The sequence below is a fragment of the Pseudopipra pipra genome, chromosome 8 (genome assembly GCF_036250125.1).
Source record: "Pseudopipra pipra isolate bDixPip1 chromosome 8, bDixPip1.hap1, whole genome shotgun sequence".
NCBI lineage: Eukaryota > Metazoa > Chordata > Aves > Passeriformes > Pipridae > Pseudopipra > Pseudopipra pipra.
This window is the reverse complement of record NC_087556.1, coordinates 3,705,238-3,731,025: the sequence shown is the minus strand read 5'-3', so window position 1 is coordinate 3,731,025 and position 25,788 is coordinate 3,705,238. Positions and strand designations below refer to the sequence as shown.

Sequence of the window (25,788 nt, the reverse complement as noted above, 5' to 3'; positions counted from 1 at the left end):
GCGCGCGCGTGCGCCCCCCACCTCTATATAAGGGCGGTGGCGGGCGGTGCCGGCGGCGCCGCATTGCAGACGGGCACGGAGCGGGATCATGGCGCGGCTGCTGCTCCTCAGCCTCCTCGGGCTCCTCGCTGCCGGTGAGCCCTGCCTCCACCTCCCCGGCCCCTTCCCCACCGCGCCCGGGGAGAGCTGCCCTCAGCGGCCGGCGTGCCCGGGATGGGGGAGTGGAGTGGTGGTGGTGGAGGGAGGGAGGCCGGTCCTAACGCTGTTTGTGTTCCCACAGCAGGACTGGATCCCAAAGAGAGGAGGCGGCGGCGATGGGGTGGTTTCGAGGGTGCCTTCGGGGTGATTGTGGTGGAAGGGCCGTGTTTGGGGCGGCGGCGGGGGAATCGCCCAAAAATAGCGCCAGGGAGAAGGGGGGTCGGGGTGGCCCCGGTGAGGAACCGGCCTTTCCCGGTGCTGGTATGGAAATGACTTCCTGATCCTGCGCATCCATATCCGACACGGATCGGGCCTCTCAGGCACCGTGTTGGTGGGGACTGCTTTTTCTGCCAGCAGCGCTGTTTATCTTCGTCATTTCAGGGAGAGATGGCTGCTAATCCTCTTGTAGATGGCGAGAGGTAGCCTCTGCTGTAGTGTGTTTTCATTACTCCAGATGGAAAATTCCACTAGTTTTGCTGCTTGCTATCTCGTTACCTGTTGTTGCAGCAGTGGAAGTGCTGGGGGGAATAGCTGTTATTCTCCTTTTAGCACTAGGACTGGAGGTTAGAACAAGCAGCCCTTGTGTTTCGTACACCGCAGAGGCTTGACAGAAGGGATGTGTAGTCTGACAGGAGTGGTAATACACCTTTGGGTTGTGGCATGGAATAGCTAGAACCCCCAAAATCGAAGGACTCGTACACTGATGTGCACAATTACTCAGAGAATTTTCTTATAATTGGGACTACTGTAATCCTAGAGCTTATTTACTTACAAGTTTAACCTGCAGCATTTCACAAGTCAACTGAAAAAAAAAAGCCTGATTGTCTGTTTAAAGACCACAGGAATAACCACCTGGCAGAGGACAGCAGATAATGCCTATGAAATCTTTCATGATTATACATTAGTCTTGTGCTTTATTGTAGTTTTAATGTCATAGAATGGCCTGGGTTGGAAGGGACCTTAAAGGTCATCTATTTCCAACCCCCCTGCCATGTACAGGGACACCTTCCCCTAGATAGACTGATAATATTTAATATGCTGATATGACAGCGTAATGGAGAACCTCAGACTTTTCAGGCTGGAAGCAAGAAAGCAAATATCAGCTTTCACTCTGCATATTTATCTGCGTTAATGGTGTCTTTTGAGTCTGCTTTGCACTGCCATCAGTTTCCACTCCTACTGGGACCGTTTCCAAATCGCTAAAATCATTGCAGCTTCTTGTGCTTTAAAAGTGAAAAGGATTCACCTTGAAGTATCCACCAGCTTTCCCACTAGTGTATTTAGGGAAATTGTAATGAGAAACCAGTTCAGCAACAAGACTTCACTTGGCCTACCTGTTAAAGGCATGGTATGCAACTGAGTGTGGCAGGAGACTCGTCGGGCCTGTTTTTCTTTAGGAAGTCCCTGTTTTAACACAAAGAAACACCTGTCTTTTCTCCACCAAGGTTCTGTTACGAATACTAATTGACTCTCTTACTGTGCAGATTTTTCTGAAGATTTTGCTGTGACAACCTGAAACACCGTTTTCGTCTCCTAAGCTGGTTAATTATCTGTGTAAAAATTCAGCCACCCTTGGCGTATCTTAATGGAGTCACTTGGCTGGCTTACAGGCCATGAGGGTTTTTGGTTGACCTACTTACTTCCCTTTAAGGGATGCACAAAGGAGTTAAAGCAGGGTGGACAGGTCCTGGCATCTCTGGACCACTGATGCACACTGATTATTGCTTGTCTTTGAGGCCAGGAAAGGAGGAAGGCTGGGCGTGCTGGTAAAACAGCAGTCAGTTTCTCTTTAGCTGATTTTTTTTTTCCCCCCTCCTTCTTTCTAAAATGAAAGTTAAGCTGGGAGTGGAAAGTACCAACTTTGAGGATGTGATTATTTTACACCTCTTCCCAAAATAGTAGACTTAAACCTTGGAAGGAGGGAAGATTCAAGTTAATATATAATTCCTCCAGCAAACACTGGTCAGAACATCTGGTGACAGGAAATTTGAAGGCTAAGTTAGCCTGGCTTGAATTTTCTGGAGGATGTGGATAAAGCAGATAATGGGACTGTGTTCTGTGGTTTGCAGGCTGGTTATGAGTGTGGTTCCTAACAATAAATGCCAGGCTGGTGCAGCCCACTGCTGTATGTTAAATTAGGAAAAGAGTGGAAGGTGTCTTGTCCCAGCCATGGTGTGGGTGCAGTCCCAGGGCAGTGCCCGTCCCTGTGCTGTCATCGCTGAGGGACCTTGAGGGCTGTGTCCAGTTCTGCGTCCTCACCCCAGTGAGACACTGAGGGGCTGGAGCGTGTCCAGGGAAGGGGGGAACGGAGCTGGGGAAGGGGCTGGAGCACCAGGAGCAGCTGAGGGAGCTGGGGGGGCTCAGCCTGGAGAACAGGAGGCTCAGAGGGGACCTTCTGGCTCTGCAACTCCCTGACGGGAGAGGGGAGCCAGGAGGGGGTTGGACTCTGCTCCCAGGGAACAAGGGACAGGACTAGGGGAAACAGCCTCAAGCTGTGCCAGGGAAGGGTCAGGTTGGATATCAGGAAGAATTTCTTGCTGGAAACGGTGGTCAGGCCTTGGCAGGGGCTGCTCAGGGAGGTGGTGGAGTCCCCATCCCTGGAGGTGTCCAAGGAATGACTGGATGTGTCACTCAGTGCTCTGGGCTGGGTGACAAGGTGGGGGTCAGTCACAGGATGGACTCAATCTTGGAGGGCTTTTCCAACCTAAATGATTCTGTGGTTATATAAAAATGAAGGCCCTGTTTGTTGGAGGAATAACGGGGTCTGAGGCACCTCACAGCCGTCACAACGCAGCGGCGCTTTGATAGCGCACCAGTCATGTGCCCTGTGTAAACCTGCCCTTGCACAATCCCTCCTATGTGTGCCGAGGTCTATAAATAGAAAGAGTGGCTCTCGGTTGTGTCTGGAGGAGCTGAGCAGGCCGTTCTTCCTGCTCAGTCACGCCTGGTGAATGCACCATCACATCTGCAGAGCTGCCCGAGCCCAGTGCGGGCTTTTTGCACTCCGGTTGTCCTGTTCCACACACCACAGAGGAGCTGTTCTGGGGGCCTCCGAGCGCCCAGAGGATGGAGAGGGTGGAGCAAGAGAGGGGGAGCTTGTCAGCAAAACTCATTGTGTCACCTGATGCGGCTGAGGCTCTCCAGGAGGTTGGGCTGTGCTATTTCAGGAAGGGTTTTTCTGGTAGAAAATGCAGGAAGGTTTTTATTTTGTACCTGTGAGGGAAGCAGGGCCAGTTGCTGCTGCCTGCCCCTGGATTTTTGTTTCAGTATCTCACGTAGATATGATTCTTCAAAGTAGGTTGGGGCAACGCCTTAGAACTGTATGACATAAAAAGGGATTGTTTGTTTTTTCTTTACTCTTTCACTTTCTATTTTACTTTTTTTAATGTAGCAGCTTTTTTCCCCCCCCAGTTAATTTGCTGCTATTAAGATATCAGAGTTCCTGTTGCAATTTAAAAGGGCTGCCTCTGTGGTCTTTGAAGTGTGTGTATTTTAGGGCAATGCTTCTCTGTATTTGGTTGTGGGGCAGTGTTTGGTTTCAGATGTCAGATAGCAGATTTCCCCACTCTTTGTGGTGTGGATATGTTTGCCTGGTGAAAGGGGGATGTTAAGTACAGGAATTCTGCAGAGACTCACACAAAATCTGTCCCATCCTCCTCCCCCAAAAAACCCTCTCAAAACAAAACCAGAAATAATGGACATGGACAATAAGTATGTCCAACATGTTGTGGTGTATTTCTACAGGCATCTGCAGGGAAAAATGCTTCTCATAACTTTTTGGGAATATCTTAATGTATTGTATGGTACCCTCCTGCTGACTGACTACCAGATGCCCTTGAACATCCAGTTATCTCTTGTAGATTCTGTCATAGAAGAATCTCAGGCAGAAGCCAGGGCCTGCTTGACAGTGACCTCTGACCTGTCTGGAAATTATTCCCTTGCAACCTTTGCAGTAATTGGGACAGTAGAGGTGATTTTGCTGTCTCAGCTCACCCAGTTCTCTGCTGTCTTTATTGTGATTTCTTGTACATACACGAACTGCTCCTCTTGCCATACTTGTCTGCTGGTGAGGGAAGCGAGGGAGCACCTGAGGCAGAGGCCAAAATGAGAACCTGTTCCCCACTTTGGGGAAGAGCCTGGTTGTGGTTGTTAACTCATTTCTTCTGAATCACACTGGTTAGAAATGTTTCGTGCTTGGTTTTTCATCAGTAGATGTGGAACAGGAAGACTCTGAATTTTAACTGGAATGCTAATAACAGCCAGATTTCATCTAATTTTTTTCTGTCAATTGCCTATAATCTCTCAAATATTGTGGTCACTTTACTGCCTCATTAATCCAGAGGGTAGTAGCCCTCTGGCAAGAGTCACTGGTGTGTGATGTGTTTACAGCGTTTGAAGTTTTACTCATTAACTGACCAGAGAGGCTGTGGAGTATTGAGCCCTGCAAATAACTTCAGATTGAGGTCACTCTTTGACTTATAGACACTTTGTAAGACTTGGTGGTGAGAAGTTGATCCCTCTTGACTTCTTTAACTTAAAAACACTTGGCTTTTGCAGTTCTCAAAAGAAGTGGGGAAAAGTCACTAACAGAGCACAGAGTGGCAGAGACTGATAGATTCACTTGGTCTGTGGGTGTTTCTGGGAGATAAGGAATGGCCTTTTTTGTTTTAACGTTACTCAGCGAGAAACCTTGGAAAAAACATCCCCTCCTGATGAATATGTTAATGTACTTGGACAAGTTAGACTGTTAAGGCATAAGAGTTGACAGCACCCCAAATTGTCTTCCACATTTGACTTCAACCCTTTGAGGTGAAGAGCAGCTCAGTGCTTTTCTGTTTTGGGTTTTCCCCCCCCCACCCCAATTTACAGGTTAATTCTTCTGTAACCATGTTGCTCACAGCAGGGGTTTTCTAACAGTTTGGTTTGGAGGAGGCTGAAGCCTTCAAGTTGAATTCCTTTGTGTCCTGGGTGATAGTTTTCTGTTTCATCCTTTGGCTCTTTAGCAAATCTGGTCTGGCCCATTCAAATCCCTGTTCATAGAAACTTATATAAGGTATTAACTTTCAAGCACAATCACAGAAGTCTGATTAGTAGCTTCAGTACAGCTTTGGATGGGATTTCTTAGGATGCTTTTTTGAGAATCTCGGGGAAAAAATTCAGGCTGGCTCTCCTTGGAAGATGAGTAATACAAATGCCTGAGGGAATGGAAGGTTTTTCTCAAGACAGGTAATTACCTACGGATTTTCCTGTAGCTGTCCTTGCAGGATGGTAATCCAGACATTACAGCCATTGTAAGACATTTGTTTCCTGGAGAGGAATGATGAACTGAGCTGTGCTTCTACATGCATGGCTCTGTAGGCTTTCCAAGGAGAAAAAGTGGTATTTTCTGAGGAGGCTCTCACCTCTGCTGCCCTAAGCCTGTCTGTATGTTCATGTTTCCAGTCCAGGTGTGGAGGAAGGAGGTGAACATTAGCATTTGCTGCTTTGGAGAAGTGAAACAATGCACAGTTGCTGAAGTAAATAGGATAGAACCACTGTGGGAGTGAGTTGCAGGTTTCCCTTTATCTTCACGGCCTTTAAACTGGTTTTTTTATGGATTCCTGGCAACTGTCACTGGCAGGACTGTGTTCCTGATGTTTTGACAGTGTTGGGGTGCTGACCTGGGCCTCAAATCAAATGATTCTCCTTCCTTTTCTGCTGTTACCCTTCTACCCTTGGAGTATTTTGATCGTGTTGTTGGGCTTCAGGCTTTCTGGGGCAACGCTTGTTCTAGGAGAGGATTTCTCTTGTCTGTTAGACACGAACATCACAGAGGTGAGAGTGGGTATAGATCTTTTTTTCTCCTCCGTTTTCTTGCACCACGTAATTTAGGAAAAACTTGGTAGAGCAAAGGCTGTTTTTTGTTAAATTAAAGAAGCCATATCTCTGAAGCTGTTCAAGGAGGGAGGAACCAGTGAAGAGGATGACTAAAGAAAGACCCTGGCCTTCACAGATAAACTTGTTCAGTGCTCTAAAAACAGTGGCTTGCAAGAACTTCAAGGAAAGGGGAGGGCAGATCTGGGAGGGCATGAGGTGTGACTGTTGAGAGCTAACCTACGGAGAAAGGAGAATTCTGTTTAAAAATGGATGACCTTAAAGAACAATATATAAAAGAAAAGGAGACCAGAGATAACTGTTATGCATTTGAGTGTACCCAGCAAGCGTTGAGAGATGTCACTGTAAGTGACAGTGCTTTGCTTTCTCTTGGGTTGCTGCTGGGGATGTGAAATGCCGTGTTTGGGTGTTGCACTTCTCGCAGCAAAGGCTGTTTGGAGGGAAGAAAACTGTTAAGGGTCAAAACTCTTTGTTCTGAGACTGCACAAGGTCTTAACACACTTCATTGGCATATTTGCCTTTGTTGTAAGTTAATATATGATTGAAAAATGCTGTTTCATAATTAAATAGAACAGACTAAAGGGGAAAAGTGGGAACAGTAAAGGATTTCAGGCTGTACTTTTCTGAATCTGCAAGATTTGAATTAATGCAGAGTTTTTTAGTTTTGTGTGTTTTACCCAGGATGTTCAGAAAGGAAGGGTGGTGGATATTGCTGCAATGAAGGTACATCCTTTCATATTAGACATCTAACAAAAGTATTCTCGCGTGATAGAGAATAAACTAATACAAATTTAGCTCTATTTGAAGTCACTGTAGAAGATGGAAGAAAAGAAGCCATCATCAGTGTGTTGTCTTTGTTCTGTAGCTGCTTTCTAAAACGTGCCAGCCATGTGAGGCCCTGACAAACAGATTTGCCTGGTCACTGTTTGACCAGAATGATCTGTACTGAAAACATGGAATTTAGAGTTGTCTTCTCAGAAGGAAAGAACTTCCCCAGTGTCATTTGCAGGTGAAAGGGCTGTTCCACCATTTTCTGTTTCTGTAGGTAAGTGTTCATCTCATGCTGTAATCAGGCTTCCTGAGCCTGTGGGCTTCTTTTGATAGAAGTCTGTCGGTATAGTGGCATCTCCTCGTCCTCTGATGTTGTGCAGGAGTGAGGACTTTAAATAATACCAGTGAGAAAGTGTTTGGAGTGCTTGCTTCCATCCTAAAACTAGTTTTCACTGTTTGGTGGCTTATGAACAGTTTTCTTATGCCTCGCTGTCCCTTCTGCTCCCAAGTTCTTCTGAGATTGTCTTTGGCCCTCTGTAGGGGGTGGCAGGTAGCATTAATGCCCTTATTCTCAAATTCCAAGTGACTTTGTGCCCAGTGGTAATGCTTTGAGCAGAATCTGAACAAAATGTGGCTGTGAAACTCCTCATTTTTCTCCTTACAAGCTGGTGAGATGGATGCAGGGAAGCAGAGAAGTCAGAGACATTGGTTAGTTAATACACTGTCAAAGATAAATCTAATTTTAAGCCTTTTTTTTCCCTCTCCTTATGAACAAGTCAGAGCATTTATGACTGTGTGAGCATGTTTGATACAGAAGCCATGCAGCACAGAGTTTGTTAAAGATACACAGCCAAAAAAGCTGATCAGTAAGAATAAATCTGAAGCATAGTATTTTTGTTATGCACTTATTCATCATCATGGCCGGGCTTCACGAATGAAGATTTGGGGAGGGCTCTACCCACGTTTGTTACAAGCGCGTTGGTGGCTAAAAAGGCCAATATGAGACAGGCATGTCCGATTGCAAAAGGCACAGCAGAAAGACTCCTTAGGTGGTAAATCCTGCAAGACACGGTTCTTTCTGCGTTGTCTTTTCTCCTCAAGGGTGATCCTGCAGGCGTTCTCAAAGCCATCAGCTGCGTTATAGATGGTGTGAGTCCAGGCCTCACGATTGGAGGCCAGAGTAGATCAGTTCTGTTGATCAGTATGGCCAAGGCTGAGATGTTGTTTCAGGGAGTCCTTGTATCTTTTCTTTGGGGCTCCTCTCATGCGGCAGCCGGTGGCAAGTTCACCATAAAGCAGGATCTTAGGGAGGTGGTGGTTGGTCCTTCATCCTGGAGACGTGCCCAGCCCAGCTGTGTTCTCAGCAACATGGCCTCAATACTTGTGACTGCTGCTTGCTCTAGAACAGATGTATTGGTCACATCATCTGACCAGTGGATGTTTAGGATTGTACGGAGGCAGCATTGATGGAAGCGTTCTAGGAGTCGCAGGTGGTGGCGGTAGATGACCCATGATTCAGATCCATATAAAAGAGTAGAACAGCACTATGGCTCTGTAAACACTGATCTTTGTACTTTTCTTCAGGTGTTTATTTTGCCAGACTCTTTTATGAAGCTTTCCAAAAGCACTGTGTGCCTTTGCTAACCTGTTGTCTGTCTCTGCGTCAATCTTACCATCCAAGGAGATGAGACTGCCTAGGTAATTAAACTGCTGGACTGATTTGAGCTCTGATTGGCCAATGGTGATGTGGGGATGAAGGAAGACTTCCTGAGGTGCAGGTTGATGGAGAACTTCTGTCTTCTTTAAGCTGACTTCCAGCCCAAAGAGCTCAGCAGTGTCTGCAGAGCAGGATGTTAAACGCTGCAGAGCTGCTTCTGTGTGGGCAACAAGGGCGGCGTCATCAGCGTAAAGCAGCTCCCGGACAAGATGGTTTAAGGTCTTGGTGTGGGCCTTCAGTCATCTTAGGTTGAAAAGGCTTCCATCAGTACGGTATTGGATGTAGATACCGTCCTGATCCTCGAGGTCTGCCGTGGCCCTTTGGAGCATCCTGCTGGAAAAGACTGTGAATAGGTAGGAGCGAGAACGCAGCCTTGTTTCACACCACTGGTAATTAGAAAGGGCTCAGAAAGTGCATTGCCATATCTGACTTGGCCGTGCTGATCCTCATGGAGTGAGATGATCATTTTAAGGAACCTGGGGGGACAACCTAAACGTTCCAAAATCTGCCACAGACCTTCTCTGCTCACAGTATCAAATGCCTTGGTGAGGTTGACAAATGTTACATAGAGACCTTTGTTCTGTTCCCTACAGTTCTCTTGCAGTTGTCTGAGAACAAATACCATGTCTGTACTGCCCAAGTTTGACGTGTTCTGAATATATTTGCTTTGCTCTGTTACACCCTGACAGGGTGGTCAGGGCAAAGGGGTGTTCCTGGGTATTTCCTGGAGATTGTATATAGATAGGTGATAGCAAAGTAGGAAATGTAAGATATGCCCAAATTGTTCTAATAGGAATGAAACCTGTGCACCCCTATGTGGTTGCGAGCTATGCTGGCAATGGTACGTGCCTTTGGTAGGGTCGCCCATGCCAGACAGGTCAAAACTGTAGGACCAGATACACTACATTCTTGGGCAGGATGAGCTCTTTAGCCTTCTGGCAGTCATCCTAGGAGAAGGACAACTCTAATCCCAAACCCGGGCAGATGGAGCTCGCTTAGCCCTGTAAGACCATCCATCTAAGAGAAGGTCACTCTAATTAAACCTACATCCAAGCTTGCTTGGCCCTATTCACTTATTAATGACCTGTTATTAAGACTATGAGGAAGGAGCAGCAAGATTAGCTGTTGGACATTCTGCTGAAGCTGGTATGGATCTGAAAAGTCATACAGTGACAGGATCTTAAAGAAGCAAAAAGAACCTCAAAGGTCATTAAGAGGCAGATCAAACCAGTGCAAGCTACAGCACAAATGCTTCAGTTTGGCTTTAAACATTCTCTTAGATCAAGATTTTGAGAAACTGCTTGGAATAACTGTAATTTGAGTTATATAGTTTAGATTTGGAGTTTTACAGTAAGTTTCAATGTAGGGGCAGTAATTTCCTTTGATTTACAGAAATAAAGGCATAGGTTAAAAGCTTTACTTGTAAATAGTTGGGAGCTCTTAATTCCGCTATTTAAAGTCCAGGTCTTGCTTTACTTTATTCAGAGCTTGACTCTGCCTTCCAGAGCCTTCTTAGCACTGTTCAATGCCAGTATCTAAAAGAGAAGAATAACTTTCCCTCAACCAAGTGTATACTTGGTTATTGTCACCCTGCCAGAGCTGACAGCTCTTTGGCTGGCCAGTCTGACTTTGAAAATCAACTGTTCTTATGTTCCCAGATCCATAATGCTGGAGTTTAGAATAGGCAGTAAATATTTTGCTGACCATACATTATTAGGAGCTTTGAAGTCTTTTTTTCCCCTACAGTTTCACAAGCAGTCCTGGTGTGCTGTCTTGCTCAGCAATAATGTGCAATCAGGGCTTTTTGCTGGGAGAGAGGGTGGCAAGCTCCAAGCTCTTGTGTAAAAGATTAAGGGTTCAAAGCACGTCTTTCTTGAAATAAATGGGTCATTCCTCTGAAATCCAGTGTAAACAGGCTTTATTAAATCAACAGCTGAGAAGGCTGCAGAATGCCACCTATAAAGCAGTGTTTGTGTGGCTGTTTGATGTGTGGTGGCTGTGCACCTGGTACGTGCACTTGTAATTCAGCTGTTACATCGATCCCCTGATTGCTCAGAACAAGACATGAGAAATGGAAAAGTGATGGTTCATCTGCTGTAACCTTACTAGAACTTTGTAGGGATGAAACAGCTTAACTCCTGCCTCTTGGCTGACAGTGTAATTTTACAGGATTTTGTCATGTGTGAACAGCATTGATGTAAAGATCCTCAACACCACCTGTACAGGTAATGGCTTAGAACAGGTTGGGTTTGTGTTTTGTTTTGATGCTTTTGTTATTGTGAACTTTGACAGCAGTGCCTTGTAGGCTTTGGACCATGGTAGATTTTGTTGGAACTTGTTTGCTGTAGGATTATAGGAGTTGTTTCTTCATAGGTTAGTGCAGCATAGGGCATTGCTGAAGAAACTGAGCCTGCTTGACAGATAGGATGGTTTTAGAACCTGGGAGCAGTTGGGTGTCCAGTCCAGACAGCACAATTAAAAAGAAGCTTGGAAAGTCAGCAAAAAGGTGCAGTTGATTCACTTTTCCTATTGCTTACTCATAGTGCAGATGTTTTACATTGCCTTAGGAAAACTGTCCAGAAATGGCATTCTGTATTTTACTTGAAAAGTTTATAGGTTTGGAAGGCAATTCCACGTGGGATGGGAGGTCATGTCCAGATAAGGACTGATACTTTTTTTCACCCCCACAGATATTTCTGTACACAGTTGAATTGCTGAGAAAAAAAAAAACAAAACAAGTATAAATAGATTTAGTGGTTTAAAAACTATGATAGAACATTCCTCGGGTTGTTTATTAAAACCTTCTGTTTATCATCAGTGTTTTGGTGTGTACCTGCTCTTAAGTCTTCCATGTAATGTGTACATTGTTGTGGCTTCTAATCCAGTGAGTTTCCTCCCTCTCTCAGTAGCTGTGTGAGAACAGGGTGGTTCACGTGGGAGGAGGAATGCAGACAGCAATTTCAGGCTGGTTCATAGTTGAATGACAGTGGAACAGGAGAACAGGGAGGTTGTAGCCTTGGGAATCAGCTGCTCGAAGTGTAGATTTCTGCAATGAGCAGTTTCCCTGTTTCAAGTCATCTGCTAGTTCTTGTGTGCTAAGTAAAGTGGCAGTTTGTATTTTGTTGGAATTTTTTTTTTTTTTAACAAAAGGTGGCCGATGGCGGGAATATACCAAGGTGCTGAGACTCAGGCACTTCACGAAGGAGCCTCAGCTGTTGTGGTTTTTCTCGTTCTTTGTGTAAATCTGTGTTTGGGGCTCGTGTTTCAGCTCAAATTGCTGGATTGAAATGTGCTTAAAAAACGTTAATAAACCAAAGTGATGTACTGGAGAGGAGGCCGTTACACTGCACAGCGTTAACCTGCTTGCTTTGGAGCAGAAATCATTGAAGGGTGGTTGTTTTTCTCTCTGGCAGCTGTGGCCAGCCCTGTGCTGTGGCAGAAGGAGTGTGTGAAGGGGCCGGAGGTGTGGTGCCAGAGCATCCGCACGGCGTCGCAGTGCGGGGCGGTGAAGCACTGCCAGCAGAACGTCTGGAACAAGCCTGCTGTAGTGAGTACCCACTGCTCACACCTCTTCCCCCGCCACCTGCAGCTGAGGTGGCTGGTTCCCACGTGCTGAGGAAGATTTCCCAAGTCTCTGATTGGATTTAAGTGTTACATCTGGCTCTGCTTTGATGGCTGTGCCTTAATTTAGGTGCTAGATAAAGGTTGCTTTTCACTGCTCTGCCTTGCACAACTTGTCTGCTGACTTCTCCCGTGACCTGTTGCACAATCAGGGAGCAATGTATGGAATGGAGCTAGTGGATTTCACTCGTTCCTCTTTATTGCTGACCCCTAATTCATGGAGTCCACTTGAGCAGTGAGTTATTACAAAAACAACCGTGTGCTTCTTTAGGACTTTCTCAAAAGTTCGTGTTCCAGCATATGCTAAATTATGAAAGCCATGACAAATAGTGGTAGAAATGTTACGTTTAGTGCAGCCTTTCAAGTTGCATTTGCACTAAAGGTGAGGGCTGCTTTACTAGGTGTAGCTGTAGTTCAGGGTATTGTTTCACAACTTTGTAGGGGGGCCAAAGGCATTTTACTTACAGAGGCAGAGGCATTCAGTCCACACTGGCTATGTCTCTGCTGAGATATTTCAGTTTAGGGGAAATTAGGGGAAGGGAGGAATCTCAGAGCACAACTAAAATGAGGGAAGTTGCCTGGAGTGTTCTTACATGCTAGCAAGTGTGAACTCTCTGAAGAGTAAGGTAAAAGGTTCAGGAGAAGACTTGTTGGGACAGTATGCTTCAAGGGACTGGGACTAGTTGAAATGAATAGGTGGTAGCATGCCAGCTTCTTCCTGCCTTGTTGATTTACTGAAGAAACTGGAGCTGGACATGCTTGAGATAGCCTCATTCTTTGTTTGAAACACCTCTTCCCACCCCAGCCTCAGCCAGTATTTCTTCCTTAATTTCCACTCTAAATGCAGTGCTTGGTGTTTGTGTTATTTACACCCTGCCCTTACAGCACTTAAGTCTTTCTCAGAGTAACTGTCTGCTTCTGTCTCCAGAGCAGTATCCCCTGTGACTTGTGCAAGGAGCTTGTGACGGTGGCTGGCAAGGTTTTGAAGGATAATGGCACTGAGGTAAGCAGAGCTCCCTTTCTCCTCACCCCAAAACACACTTTGATTTCGTGGACCTAACAAGATCTCGTGATGAGGGGGTGGAACAGTTGGCTGTGTTGTTTTCCTAACATAAGCAGCAGATGTTGAAAGGGACTAGAGTACATGGGAAAAGGCTTTTAAACAGCCTCTACTGGTTTAGAAATTAGCAAATTCTAGAGCCTCTCATGCTTTAACACATCCCTGTTTGACTGTAGGTGCTTAATAAAATTGTTCTTGTGCCAATGGGCCATCAGCCTTAAAAGGTGGGATACTGCAGACTCTAGAAGTGGACGATTACACCACTGGTCTTTGTTTGGTTTTGAGGGCACTTACTCCCTTTTTCTTTTATGAATCTGTGAGTACTTTGTATAAACAAGTCACTGTCCCCCTAGTCCATAATTTCACTTCCTCCTCTTTAAATGTAAATGTTCTACTCTGGCAAGGCCTTGCAAGCAGTATTGCATGTTTTCACTTTGGCAGGGTCTCATCAAAGGTCAGGACTGGGGAAAATAGACTTACAGTGTAAAACCTCAGTCTAGTTGTGCTTCCCACTGCCTGGACCTATCTGAGTCCAAGGAGCTTGTTTTAGGCTTTGTATTGTGCATTTTGGCAATGGAAAGAGCATTTGAGAGAGGGATAATCTATCCATGCCTACCTCATCTTTCACAGGAGGAGATCCGCTCTTACTTGGAGAAGACGTGCGAGTTTCTTCCTGACCAAGGCCTGGTGTCTGAGTGCAAAGAAATTGTGGATTCCTACCTGCCAGTTATCATGGATATGATCAAAGAAGAGCTAGTAAGTAGAAAATTTTCAAGCACTGGATTTAAAAGTCATGCTCCTATGATGCCCAAGTTTCTCTTCTGCGTGAGATTGTGCATGTGATCCTTCAATCCTGTGTGGATCACTGGTGTTGCAGTGAGTAGTGTGAGTTTGAAACCTGCTTCCTTGCTATGAAACATTTTCCTCGTCTGTCACGTTTCAGCTGAATGACTCTAAACTTCATACAAAAGCGACGTGAGTTTGGAGCTTTATGAGTGTATCTTGTCCCCCCTAGGATAAACCTGAGGTTGTGTGCAGTGCCCTCGCCCTGTGCCAGTCCCTTCAGAAGCACCTTGCAGCCATGAAGCTTCAGAAACAGCTCCAGACCAACAAGATTCCAGAGCTGGATTTCTCTGAACTGGCATCCCCGTTCATGGCTAACGTGCCTCTTCTCCTCTACCCTCAGGACAAACCCAAGCAGAAGCCTAAGGTAAGGGTGCAGGGCTGTTCCAGTGTGGACCCTGTGTATAATCTTGGATTAAGTTCTAAGCTGTGCCCTTCGGGGGAAGCATTTGTCTCTCTGAATGTAGAGGTTGATTGGAAAAGAACAAATAGTTGACAGAGGGGAGTAGATGAGCCGATGAGCTTGGGAGCAGAGGCTGAGTGTTGGTAGCAAGGCAGAGTGTGGGACTTAAACAGTGAGTGGGTGCAGAACAAGCTGCTGTGGGTGAAGCTGGTAAGATCTATGCCAGATTTGGAAACCTTCCCGCTGTGGTCTGTAACAAAACCAAGAGATTCTGAAGATTGGGTATCTTAACTGTTATCTCGGTTTTGAAGCCAAGTATGTACCTAATCTCCATCTAGTGGCTGGTGCACATACCAGCAGTAGCTTGTCTCTGTATTAGCTCAGGCTTTAAAGTATTCTACAGATTATTTGCTAAGGTTTGTAAATAGCTCAAAATAGCTTTTAAAACTCAATAGTAACAGAAGCTTCTAAAACATGTTATGAGAAGTTACGTCAACTTCAGTTTCCTTTCCTTGTTTGTCCAGGCGAGTGGGGATGTGTGCCAGGATTGCATTCAGCTGGTCACTGATGTTCAGGAAGCTGTGAAGACAAACTTATCTTTTGTGAAGTCTTTGGTTGCTCATGCCAAGGAGGAGTGTGACCGTTTGGGACCCGGAATGTCCGATATGGTGAGCTGTCCTTTTTAGCTGGAAAAAAATTGTTCCTGAATGCAAACACAAAATAGTTTGTTCCGGGCCTTAATCCCCTCTGTTGTATTCTCTGTTTAATAACACAAAGGGGATTGTGTTCCATGTAGGATACACGGTATAATAGTTACATAGTATAACAGTAGCACTGAAATTGTAAACTTGATGGTCAGGAAAGGTGAGGGGGGTGTATGGGACTGGGGAGGAGGAGAAAGATGCTCCAGATTGCTTCTAGCCCTTAAGGGCCTTTTTCACCAAAATCATCTGGCAGGGTAATGTGGTCATATCAGTAGGGGGAGGACTTTTTTGCCCTGAGTGGAAGAGAAAAGGACTCCTCAGATAAGCAATTATTTGTGAAGTGGTTGTGTAACCTGAAATACTGTCTTGTATTTGGGACAAGCTCTGAAAGACAGCAGAATAGTTATTAAGTAGAGCAGGTAAATTAATGCCTTGAGATGTATTAGAAAACTCTAGATGAACTCTACAGCACAAGTGGTTTGATAGTCACAAGACTTTCTTTTCCCCCTTCCTGCAGTGCAAGACCTATATCTCTGAATATTCTGACTTGGCTATCCAGATGATGATGCACATGGTAAGATCAGCAGAATATAGTACTTGCTCTCAGTTAATTTTTCTGATTTGTGTAGCTAACTTCTTTGGAAACAGGGATCATGTACTGCAGTAAAGCTCTGGGGGAGAGCCCTGTAAGTCTGGGTGTTGATGCTTTGAACTTGGCATTTAATTGGATACTGATTTCAGTTTCAGAATGCTTTCTTTAGCACTTCCTTTCCATTCACTTCTGTGGTGCAAAAGGCACTCGAATCATTTGAAATGTGGAAGAGACATTACTCATGTTCCTTTATACTCTTTTTATCTCAGTCCTGTACTTAGACCACTTCCCCCCTCCCCACCAATATTAGAGTATATTAGAGTTGTCTGTCACAGTGTTGCAAAATTAGTTCAAGTGTTGCTTCTTCCTGAAGCAAGACTAAACATCCTTCTCCTGGAGCTGCTATCTGGAGGCCCCTGCTCTCTGGGCTCTTGATAGGACCCATGGAAAGGGAGTAGTACTGCACCAGCTCTGGTCTTCTGCAGCAACATACATTTCCCTCTGACCACCTCCACAGCACCTCTTTGTATGTACTATGATCTCACAAACCTTAAAAACAAACAAACAAAAAAGCCTTTCCTAGGGGATGCAGTCCCTAGATGCCACAAGTAACGTAACAAACTATAGGTGAATTTCTGAGTAGAATATGTGGCCGACTTGAACCTGAATTTGGCAACACAGTGGCCTTTTTTTGTTTCCACTTGCTAAAGGCTACTTAGAAGCTCATCCTGTTTCTTAAGCATTTGCTGGGGGGAAGTCAGTCTTTGTTCTAGCAACACTTGGTTTCTCGTTTTGAGCATTGCAATGCAGTGTGTTGTTAGTACCTGAAATTGGATTATGACCACACCTTGCATCCATCCGAGTGTTGTCCAGACTCTTTGGAGGTAGTCTTTTGCCCAGGATGCCTTAATAACTGCAAATGAGTAATGCTGGTCAGCACTGTGCAATTAAATGTGAGTTATCAGTGCTAAGGATCTTTGGGGTGGGGACTGTGTCATATGCCATTATCTTCATGGAAAGAATATATGCAGTTCCAAGTGCTTGACGTGTTTTCTCTCTTAACTGTTATCTTTAATTTCTCCTTTCTTCCTCTGTCTCCAATCTCCCCTGTCAACAGAAGGATCAGGTATGTGAGCACCTTGCCTGTGATGATAGCCTGCTTGTAGTTCACCTTTTACTGTTAAAGGGCTTGTAGTTCACTTCTTGCTCTATTAGCTGCGTACATGGTGTGACTGTACTCAGTGTTGACAGATACAAGGGATATTTATGTCATTAAAACAGAGGAAGACTCTAGGCCTCTTCCAGTGCATCAGTCCTACTTACAGCTCCAGATACCAGCTTGTGCTACGAAGATTTCAGCTTGATTACGCTTTGGCCAGTAGAGCAGGAAATGTGATCCCTCTCCTAGAAGAAGGACAGATGCGGACAAAGCAATGCCAGTGGCTCCTGTCAGCTGCTGGCTTAAAGTCTGGGCTCAAAGGGGGTTGAGTGAAGCTGTCCTGGGGTCTCTTCTTGGTTAACCTTTAAATCTAGGACAACGGTATAGATGTTTAAAGTACATGAACTGAAAAGATGTAGGAGGCCTTTACGCTCCTGCTTCCTAGAGCGATTTGGGCTTTTAATTCACCCAGACCTGTGAGACCTTGTGTCTGTCATCTCTCAGTGAGAGAACGTGTGTATGTGGGTGTTGCTGTAACATTAATATCTAGAATTGCTTCTTACAATGCATGAACCAAAGGGCTTGACTTAAAGGTGCTGCCTGGAGCAGTCTGAAGCAGCACAGTGTCTTTGAGATGCTGCTTTTGCCTGTGCATGAGGTTGTGGCATGTGATGTATTAACTCTGGCATAAGCCTCTTCTGTAGGAAGCTTGTGACAGGATGGGATACGGTCTTCTAATTACCTGTAGGACCAAGGGTCTCTTTTTTTAGCTTAAGTAGACTTCAAGTGGGGAAATTGAAGTTTCGTGTCTTGCTCTGTACAGCTTTTGTCAGTTTGGGTATCATGTGGCCTCCTTAGTGCAGTTTGCCTCATGTCCAGCATTTATTTTTGCATTTAGTAGTGTATGCTTCCAAAACCTTTGAGAAAGACTTGGAAAGCCTTTTTAAAGACTTTGTTTCTGTTTGCTGTTCTCTTACTGTGAAAAGAACACTGGAAATACAGTTATTGCAGTAAAAATGGTTAGGCTAAGGTTTTTAACAAGCTTAACTTTTGTTTCTTGTAGGCTGTGTTCAGTAATGCGAGAAACTGTTTCTGTTTGCAGAACATGATGTTACTGGCAGCTTTAAAGAAGGTAGTTTGTGGATGAGGAAAGAAGTCCTTTTCTCTAGGCATTTCTTTCAGCTTTTGGGTGAACTCTGAAGTCAGGATAATTGGCCTCTTTGTGATTACTTAAAGCTGGGGAGCAGCTTTGTGGATGCAGGTCTAAAGTGACGCTGGTGGCCTGTTTTGGTGTTGGTAGCTCTTAAGTCAACTCCTTTTGAAGGGCTTGCATAGTGTGGCTGATGGTAAATGGGTTTTTTAAGTGGGGTTTTTAACCTCTTCCTCTTTAAAAGGAACTACTAAATTTCACCTGTTAGCTGTCCTGCCTGTAACCGTATCAAATGCTTTGGCAATACTTGGAGTAGAAGTAGTCGTGAAACTTCTGGTTGTGTTGGAGCCTTTTAAGACTTTGTTCTCTGTTCCTGCTCACAGGCACTGTAGAAAGGGCAGTGCCTTCTAGACTTTAAAAAAATCGCTTATGCATCTTTTTCCAGCAACCAAAGGACATTTGTGCCATGGTTGGGTTCTGTGCTTCTGTGAAGTCTGTCCCCCTTCAGCCTCTGGTGCCAGCTCAAGTGGTTCATGAGGTGAAAATGGAAACTGTGGAGGTAAAATTGACTTTTTGTACTTATCATCTTTGCTTTCCTTTTTGCTTTAGTGTAACAAACTGACAGAAAAATATGAGCTTTTATGCACAGAATAATCCAAGTCTCCCTGCATATAAATTCCTGGCCTCCTCTTGTTTCTGATGGTGATTTGTGAAGTAGGAGAACAGTTTTATTTGTTAGAACAGCAGAGCCTACACCGAACCAAAGCTACAAGGTAATGCTTCAGGATTGAAATGGGAACTCTTGTTCCAGCGGTTCTGAACGACACCTCAAATGTGAATTGCTCAATTTGAGTTTTGCTTTATGTTTGAAGTTATGCTTTGATCCCTTTTAATAATGGGGCAGCACTCTGCTTGTGCAGGTGAGAGATCAGAGTCAGAATGCTGAAGTTCTGAGTTTGAAGGAGTGCCTTGGCTTCTCCAAAGATTTCCTTTGCAATCAGGAGGGTGCTCTCAATTCTAGGAAATTTTGTCCTCAGTTAATGTGTTTTAAAAACCACTATATATTTCCATTGACTTCTGTCTCTGTAGAATTGCTTTTTTCTTTGTGTCTACTAAATTCAACTCCCCTCCTTAATACAGCCTGGGGATTGTAGTCTTAATTAGTCATACAAAATGCCTGTTCATTCAGAAGGGCTTTTTACTGAGACCTTTGATGTTGGGCTTGAGTTCTGTGTGACCTTTTGAGTACAGCTCTAGGTAAAGGAGTGTGCTGCACGTGAATGCTATTAAACTGATCTTTTAGGAATTGTCCCTGTCAGGTGTGGTCCAGTGCTGATTTATTGTTTGTGTGTTTCTTTGTGTACTCAGAAGGCCTCGGTTCAAGAGAAGGCCTCAGTTCAAGAGAAAACTTTTTCCTTGTGTGAAATATGTGAGACCATGGTGAAAGAAGTGACTGGCCTCTTGGAGAGCAACAAGACAGAGGTGTGTAAGTGGTGGGCATGGTACCTCTTCCTAGGCTTTGGCTGAAAGGGGGCTGTGTTGGAGGGGGAAGGGAAGTTAATTTTATTGCCTGTCTTCATGACAGCAAAACTTCTGGGTGGGACAGAAAAGACATGCTTATGAAATTTCTGTCCCTCATTTGCCACTCGCCCTCCTTTGGTGCTTCAGGAGGAGATTGTGCATGAAATGGAAGTGGTCTGCCACCTGTTCCCAGGAAGTGTCAAAGACCAGTGCAAGGACTTCATAGAGGTCTATGGCCAGGCTGTCATTGACATGCTCTTGGAGGCAACGAATCCTGAAGCTGTGTGTGTTATGCTGAAATGCTGTGCAGCCAACAAGCTTCCACAGCAGCCAGGTGGGTAGTGAGGAGTCTGGTGTTCAAAAGGAGGCGGTTCACCTGGGATGAGATCTCTTTTGAGGATGCTTTGCTGATGGCTGCCTCCTTCTGCTTGGAGGAGAACTACCTAAGCGCTGATGTTTGGTTTGTGTTTTTATTTTCCTTCTCAGTTGTAGTGAAACCTGCAGGTGGCTTCTGTGATATCTGCAAGATGGTGGTGGCTTATGCAGACAAAGAGCTAGAGAAGAATGCCACGACAGCTGAAATCGAAGCTTTACTGGAAAAAGTGTGTCACTTCCTGCCAGAGTCTGTCAGTGATCAGGTAAGGAGTTTGGGCAGGAGGCTGACTTAAAAGCAGTGGTCTTGTTGAGGGTTGGGAACTGTCCTTGTTGATTTGTTGTGTTTGCATGGGTCCTACAGTGACAGTTATGCTTAACCTCATTTGTTTCACCTGATATTTTGTCTACATGCTAATTTTAGGTCCATCTCTCAAGTGTCTCTACTTCTGCTGTAAATGACCAGGTACTCATAATAGAGGTCTCTGTGTTTGGCCAAATGCCTTGTCCATGGCTGGAGACAAACTGTCCTCAGGTGCAGCTGGGACTGGCTTCTGTCCAGCAACTTGATCCTTCCCGGGTTTTTCCCCTTCGTTAGCACAACAGCTTCTAATGTGCAGCAGAACAAAAAAAGAGGGAACAGGCTTGATCTGAGCCAGTGGAATGACCTCACAGGCCTTGCTGTGTGGCAGCCTGCCTTCCAGTCGGGACAAGGCAGATGGAGGTGAACAGAAGGGTGAAACATGGAGTCTTGGAAGAGTTTGGGTTGGAAGGGACCTTAAAGACTCTCTAGTTCTAACCTCCTCCCATGGGCAGGGGCATATTGCAGAGCATTTGGGAAAACTAGAGAGCAGTATCTCTTGTTGGTTTTTACAATAGTCTTCTCAGCTAGAAGCTGGGAGAAGTTTGGGGTGCAGAGGGATTAGGTTTTCTCACTTCCCATCCTTGGGAGTTGGCAGTCCTTTGAATAGATGGAGACTTTTAAAGACCTGAATTGATTGGCTGGATTGTTGTACTAATTTGCAGTCAGGAAAGGTTTGCCTGGAAATCCTCTGAGAACAGTGGGTGGGAACAGCTGAAGGTTTTATTTTTCCCTCAAAATGATCCTGTTCAGGGGATTAATGGAGTAATTGGAAGTAGGCTGGCTTAATTCCATTGAGACACCTGTGGGACCACCACTATCAAGATTTACCTGGAAATCTTATTAGGTGGCTGCTGAGTGCCAGCAAGTGGCAACTGCTTGTAAGTTTACCAGCAATAGAATATACAGACTTAAAGCAGAGCTGTGGAACAGCTCTTCCTGCTGCGAGGCTGTTTAATAGCTGTGCTTGATTTATTAATGGTGCCGTTAGTCTCTGCTGAGAGCAGCATCTTCCTGAGCTCTGGAGACGGACTCTCCACTAGAGGGAGAGAGACTGTTCCTGATGGGAAGTGCTCCTGCTGCTGCCTGATCTGAAAGGAATAGGAACTCCTTGGGTGAAAGTGCTTGGGAGTTGTTGCTGCTTTGCTGCTGTCCTGATCAGGATGTTTGTCTCCAGCTGGTTCCCTGTGCTTTCCTCTTGGGACAGCGGTGATCTCCACTATCAGAGACTAAGCTTTGCAGTCAAAGCTTCTCCTGCTTGGTTCTTTTCCCAAAGTCTGTCCTGTTTGGTTCCTTTTGACCTTTCCTTTCTCTCCTCATAACCTGTCTGCAGACAGCTGCGGGCAGGTATGAGCTGGTAGAAACCTGTGTGGTGAGTGCCATGCTGAGTCCTTTTCCATCTGCAGAGCTCAGGCCTCTGCTTTATCCCTTTGGAGTGTGCTGTTGAGGTGTTTGGGGTAGCCTGCCTGCTGCAGACCACATATTCCTCTTCTTTCGGGGGCTCTAAGAGGAGACTCTCTCAACCTGTGCTTTGTTACAGTGCGTTCAGTTTGTGGAACAGTATGAACCTGTGGTTGTGCAACTCCTGGCAGAGGTGATGGATCCCACTTTTGTTTGCACTGTGAGTATTGCCTTTGATTTGGTTGAGTGCAGGCTCTAATACAGTCCTGTGTGCCTTCCAGTGCCCAGCACATGGAAACTCTGCTGGAATAAGAATCAGCACACTGAATGCTTGGAGCAAATGTGGTTGTGCAAGGCCTGGGGCTCAATGGACAGCTGAGTGCCAGCCCAGTGCAGGGAATGACAAAAGGAAAGATCTGCCACTGCTGAGCTTCAGTGACAGGGTGTGGTGTGCCCTGAATGTGGTGGGAGGTTAAGTGGCAATTCTTGAGAAAAGTCCCTCTCTGTTTTTTGAAACTTGATATGAAAAAGGAGTTGTGGTAACTTAATTCTTCCCTGTGTCAGATCCCAGCTTCATTGCTGCTCGTTCAGCTGCTGCTGTGACCTCCGTGAGAGCTCCTGCAGCCACCTCAGGGGAGCTTCCACACTCACTCAGGTGTAAGGATGGCCTTGAGATCTCAGGGTGTAATTAGAAAGGTGGTGACTCTCTCTTGCTGTTCTTTTCACAGAAACTCGGAGTCTGTGAATCAGCTAAACAGCCTCTCCTGGGGGACGATGCTTGTGTCTGGGGTCCAGGTTACTGGTGTAAGAACATGGACACTGCTGCTCAGTGCAATGTACGTAAAGCAGGGCTCTGCCTCGAGCTTCCTGTTGATCTTTGATAGCTCCTTAATGGCCACTTTCAGATTTTACCACACTTGGAAGTGGGTATATTTCAGTTTAAAAAAGCAGTAGGGTGCTGGCTTGATTAGAGGGTCTTTCATAGGCTTTAGCTTTCTCAAAGCTAACTTTCCTCTACATTTCGTTCCTATCCCCACCTGCCTGCTGGTATTTCAGAATTTATAGTAAAGTACAGTGTCAGCTTTATATGTAGTCAGTGGTCCTGCAGCAAACAGACCATGTCTCATGATCTCTCATCAAGCTCTAAAAATTGGCTTCCAGCATTGCTTTCTCTGCCAGGCTTTAGTGGCTAAGGGTCATCAGCCTTTTTTCCTGATGCTTCTGGGTGGGGACAAGGATATTATTTATTCTAGTCCGTTTCAAAATCACTTATTTTAAGAAAAGCAAATTTACTCCTGAGATCTTGGCTCAGAATCAGGTGTTGAATTGTGTAGATGCACGCTGGTTTGCAAACAGGCTCTTTTCCACTAATATCAACTCTTGCTTTCCCTTTAGGCTGTTGATCACTGCAAACGCCATGTGTGGAACTAGAAGAAGAATTTCCAGTTCTGAAAGTTTGCCATGGCTCTTAAAACATGTGGGCCGAGGTTGGCAGAGAGCTGTATCTCACCTGTCCCTCCTCTCTGCCTCGTTAACAATTTGACCTACAAGTTCCTTTATTGTAACTCTTCTGTAGCAGTGCTGCTGTTGAAGAATCAGATCTTCATCATTGACTTAACAAAGATATTTCTGATTGTACAGTTTAACTCGTTATGCTCCTAAAAATAGTCAGTGTGTTGTAGATTTTTTTTTTTTAATTGGTAGGCTGAAGTGTTTTTTAGGTGCTGGGAAGAATGACAGATAAGATGAAATGAGACAAGGCTCTTATCTTTTGATTTAAAAAAAGGACAAGGTAGCGACTAATCTTTCAAGTGTCTTTCTGTAGGGGAGCATTGGGAAGATTTTACATGCTTTGCATTTTTAACATCTGGCTGGAATGTTAATTTTCTGTGTATGGGAACTCTTAAGGGATAATGTTGAATCCGGGAATCCCTTCGGCTGGAATTTTCAAAGCTCTACAGATGCAGAGGAGGGGGCTTTGTGTGCCCAGCCACCTTTCAGAGTCACTGGTAACCTAAAGGGGTGCATTTTGAGTGATCACGCTTTTGCGTTGGAGCGACCACGCTTGTGGCTCACGGTGTTGTCATAGCTGAGGAAAACCCTCCCTCAACCTTTGATCACATCCTTTTGATTTCCTTGGGCTCCTGGGTCTAAGCATGGGTGTTCTGCTGCCAAGCCCTATTCAGTGGGATGTCAGTCTTTTGAAGCATGCAGACGTACTTAAGGAATGACTCCCTTTTTTTCGTATCCTAGTTGCTCAATTCTGCTTAGTCTTGCAGCTTCCCACATGCAGCCAGGCTGGGTGCCGAGGAGTTGAGAGATGGAGGAGGAACAAGTCAGCAGGAGCTGTGCACATGTCAAAGGGAGTTCAGCATCGAGGGTGGAACGTGTGGAAAAATGGGGCTTGTTGTAAACTGCCCATTTGTTCCTTGATCTGCTTTTTCTCTCATAGCATATTTCAATCATCTAAAACTTCAGAGGTGCTGTGAGGCTCGGGGGCAGTTTCCCCTGCTGCCACCCGTTCTCACTGATCCCCTCCTGAGGAAGTGCAGCAAGTAGAGATGGCAAATGGTAGGAACACTGTAGTAGGTATTGGAAGCTCTGCTGGCACACCTCACACCCTGCCTTTCACACCTCTCTAAAATGACACTGAAATGCCTGAAATCCCAAAAAAAGCCCTTCAAGGCAGGCTGCTTCCCTGGGAACATGTCAGGCCCTTGGGAGTGAGAATCTTGTATTGCTTGAGATGGACCTTGGATTTGGTGTGTAATTCTGATCAAGTTAATCCCCAAAACACTGGATCAAAACCCCCAAAACAGAGGCACCAAAGTAGCTCTGAGGAGACCTTTGGGAAGGAGCAGCTGGGCAGATGTGGAGCTTTGAAAATTCCAGTCCAGTTCAGAAAGGTGCTGCTAACTCCTGCTGTTTCTGTGCTGTCTGGGATGAGCAGGAGCTCCAGTAACAAAGCAGTAGCAGCAAGCAGACTGTTTTTCATTGGAAAACCACTGGAGTGCAGGTTTTTAGTTACTCTGTACATACTAAATGCCTGGGCACTGCTGACAGATGGCAACAGAGGTTCGTCTCTTCTGTTTGCTGAATGCTTCAAAAGAAAAGAAAATGCTTCAAAAGAAAATAAAAAGGAAAATTTCCCCTAAAGATATAAAATACCTGCAGCTTTCTGTCTTGGCAGGCTTGTGCAGTGTTCTGGTGGTGTATCCCAGTTGGGGTAGATACAGCAGATAGGGAATGGGCTCTTCCTTTGGCATCGCTGCCCTGGAGGGATGGGTTGTGTTACACCTCGGTGTGGTAGGATGGTATTTGGTGTTTTAAACGGGACAGTGTTCTCTTAATGTGGATCTAATGGGGGGGAGGTGGGGCTGCATTGGCAGCTGGACAGGCTAGGAAGGTTTTATTTTTCTGGGGTTTTTTAGCAGTGGAGGATCCATGCTGGCGAGCTGCGGGGCGAGGTGAGCTGGGGAAATCCTGTGCTGCCACTGGGAGTCCCTGTAGTTTTCTCCCTTCCTGTGGACTGTGGCACCTGACCCGCTTGAGTCGTGCTGGGGAAACGTGCAGTTGCTTTCTGAAAAAAACAAAACACATTGTCTTGATTTTATTTTTTTTTTTTGCACAAAAGCTTCCCTAATGAACAATAAAAACTTCTGTAAACTGGTAAGACTGTGTGCTTCAATTCCTCGTGTGCTGGTTGCCAAAGGATCTTGTTTAGCTTCCCCTTGGCTGCAGAGCCAAGAGAGAAGGCACATCGCAAGGTGCCAGTGGGAATCTGGGACTGAATGGGTTCAGGTTCCCATTAAGATGCCGTTGCCTTGCAGGCTGCGTGTCCTATCAAGCCTCTCTGTTCTGCTGATGAGTGTGGTGGGAGGTGGAAGAGGCTTGCCTGGGATTGCTGCTGCTCTTCCGTGGACAAACACAACGCCTGGTGTGAGGAAACAGCCCCGTGTCGCAATCCCTGCCTTGCGCAGGATGAGGAACTCGCTTGATACCGGCCTTCCCTGCTGACTTGCACTTACTGGGGCTTCCCTT

General features: G+C 45.5%; 1 protein-coding gene across 5 annotated transcripts; it reads left to right on the top strand.

The window, feature by feature from the left end:
- LOC135417770 (prosaposin) lies at nt 1-25,420 on the top strand. Of its 5 annotated transcripts, XM_064662205.1 has the most exons (16): nt 1-134; nt 11,974-12,107; nt 13,110-13,184; nt 13,872-13,997; nt 14,257-14,451; nt 15,012-15,155; nt 15,709-15,765; nt 18,006-18,074; nt 18,538-18,651; nt 19,461-19,574; nt 19,761-19,947; nt 20,100-20,251; nt 20,410-20,451; nt 21,887-21,967; nt 22,476-22,583; nt 23,143-25,420. In XM_064662205.1, the coding sequence occupies exons 1-16, from the start codon at nt 89-91 to the stop codon at nt 23,176-23,178; spliced, it is 1,680 nt and encodes a 559-aa protein (XP_064518275.1). In that variant the 5' UTR covers nt 1-88; the 3' UTR covers nt 23,179-25,420. The 5 variants fall into 5 exon arrangements, with proteins under 5 accessions (XP_064518275.1, XP_064518278.1, XP_064518277.1 ...); XM_064662208.1 differs by lacking the exon at nt 18,006-18,074; XM_064662207.1 differs by lacking the exon at nt 20,410-20,451.
- The last annotated feature ends 368 nt before the right edge of the window (nt 25,421-25,788 follow it).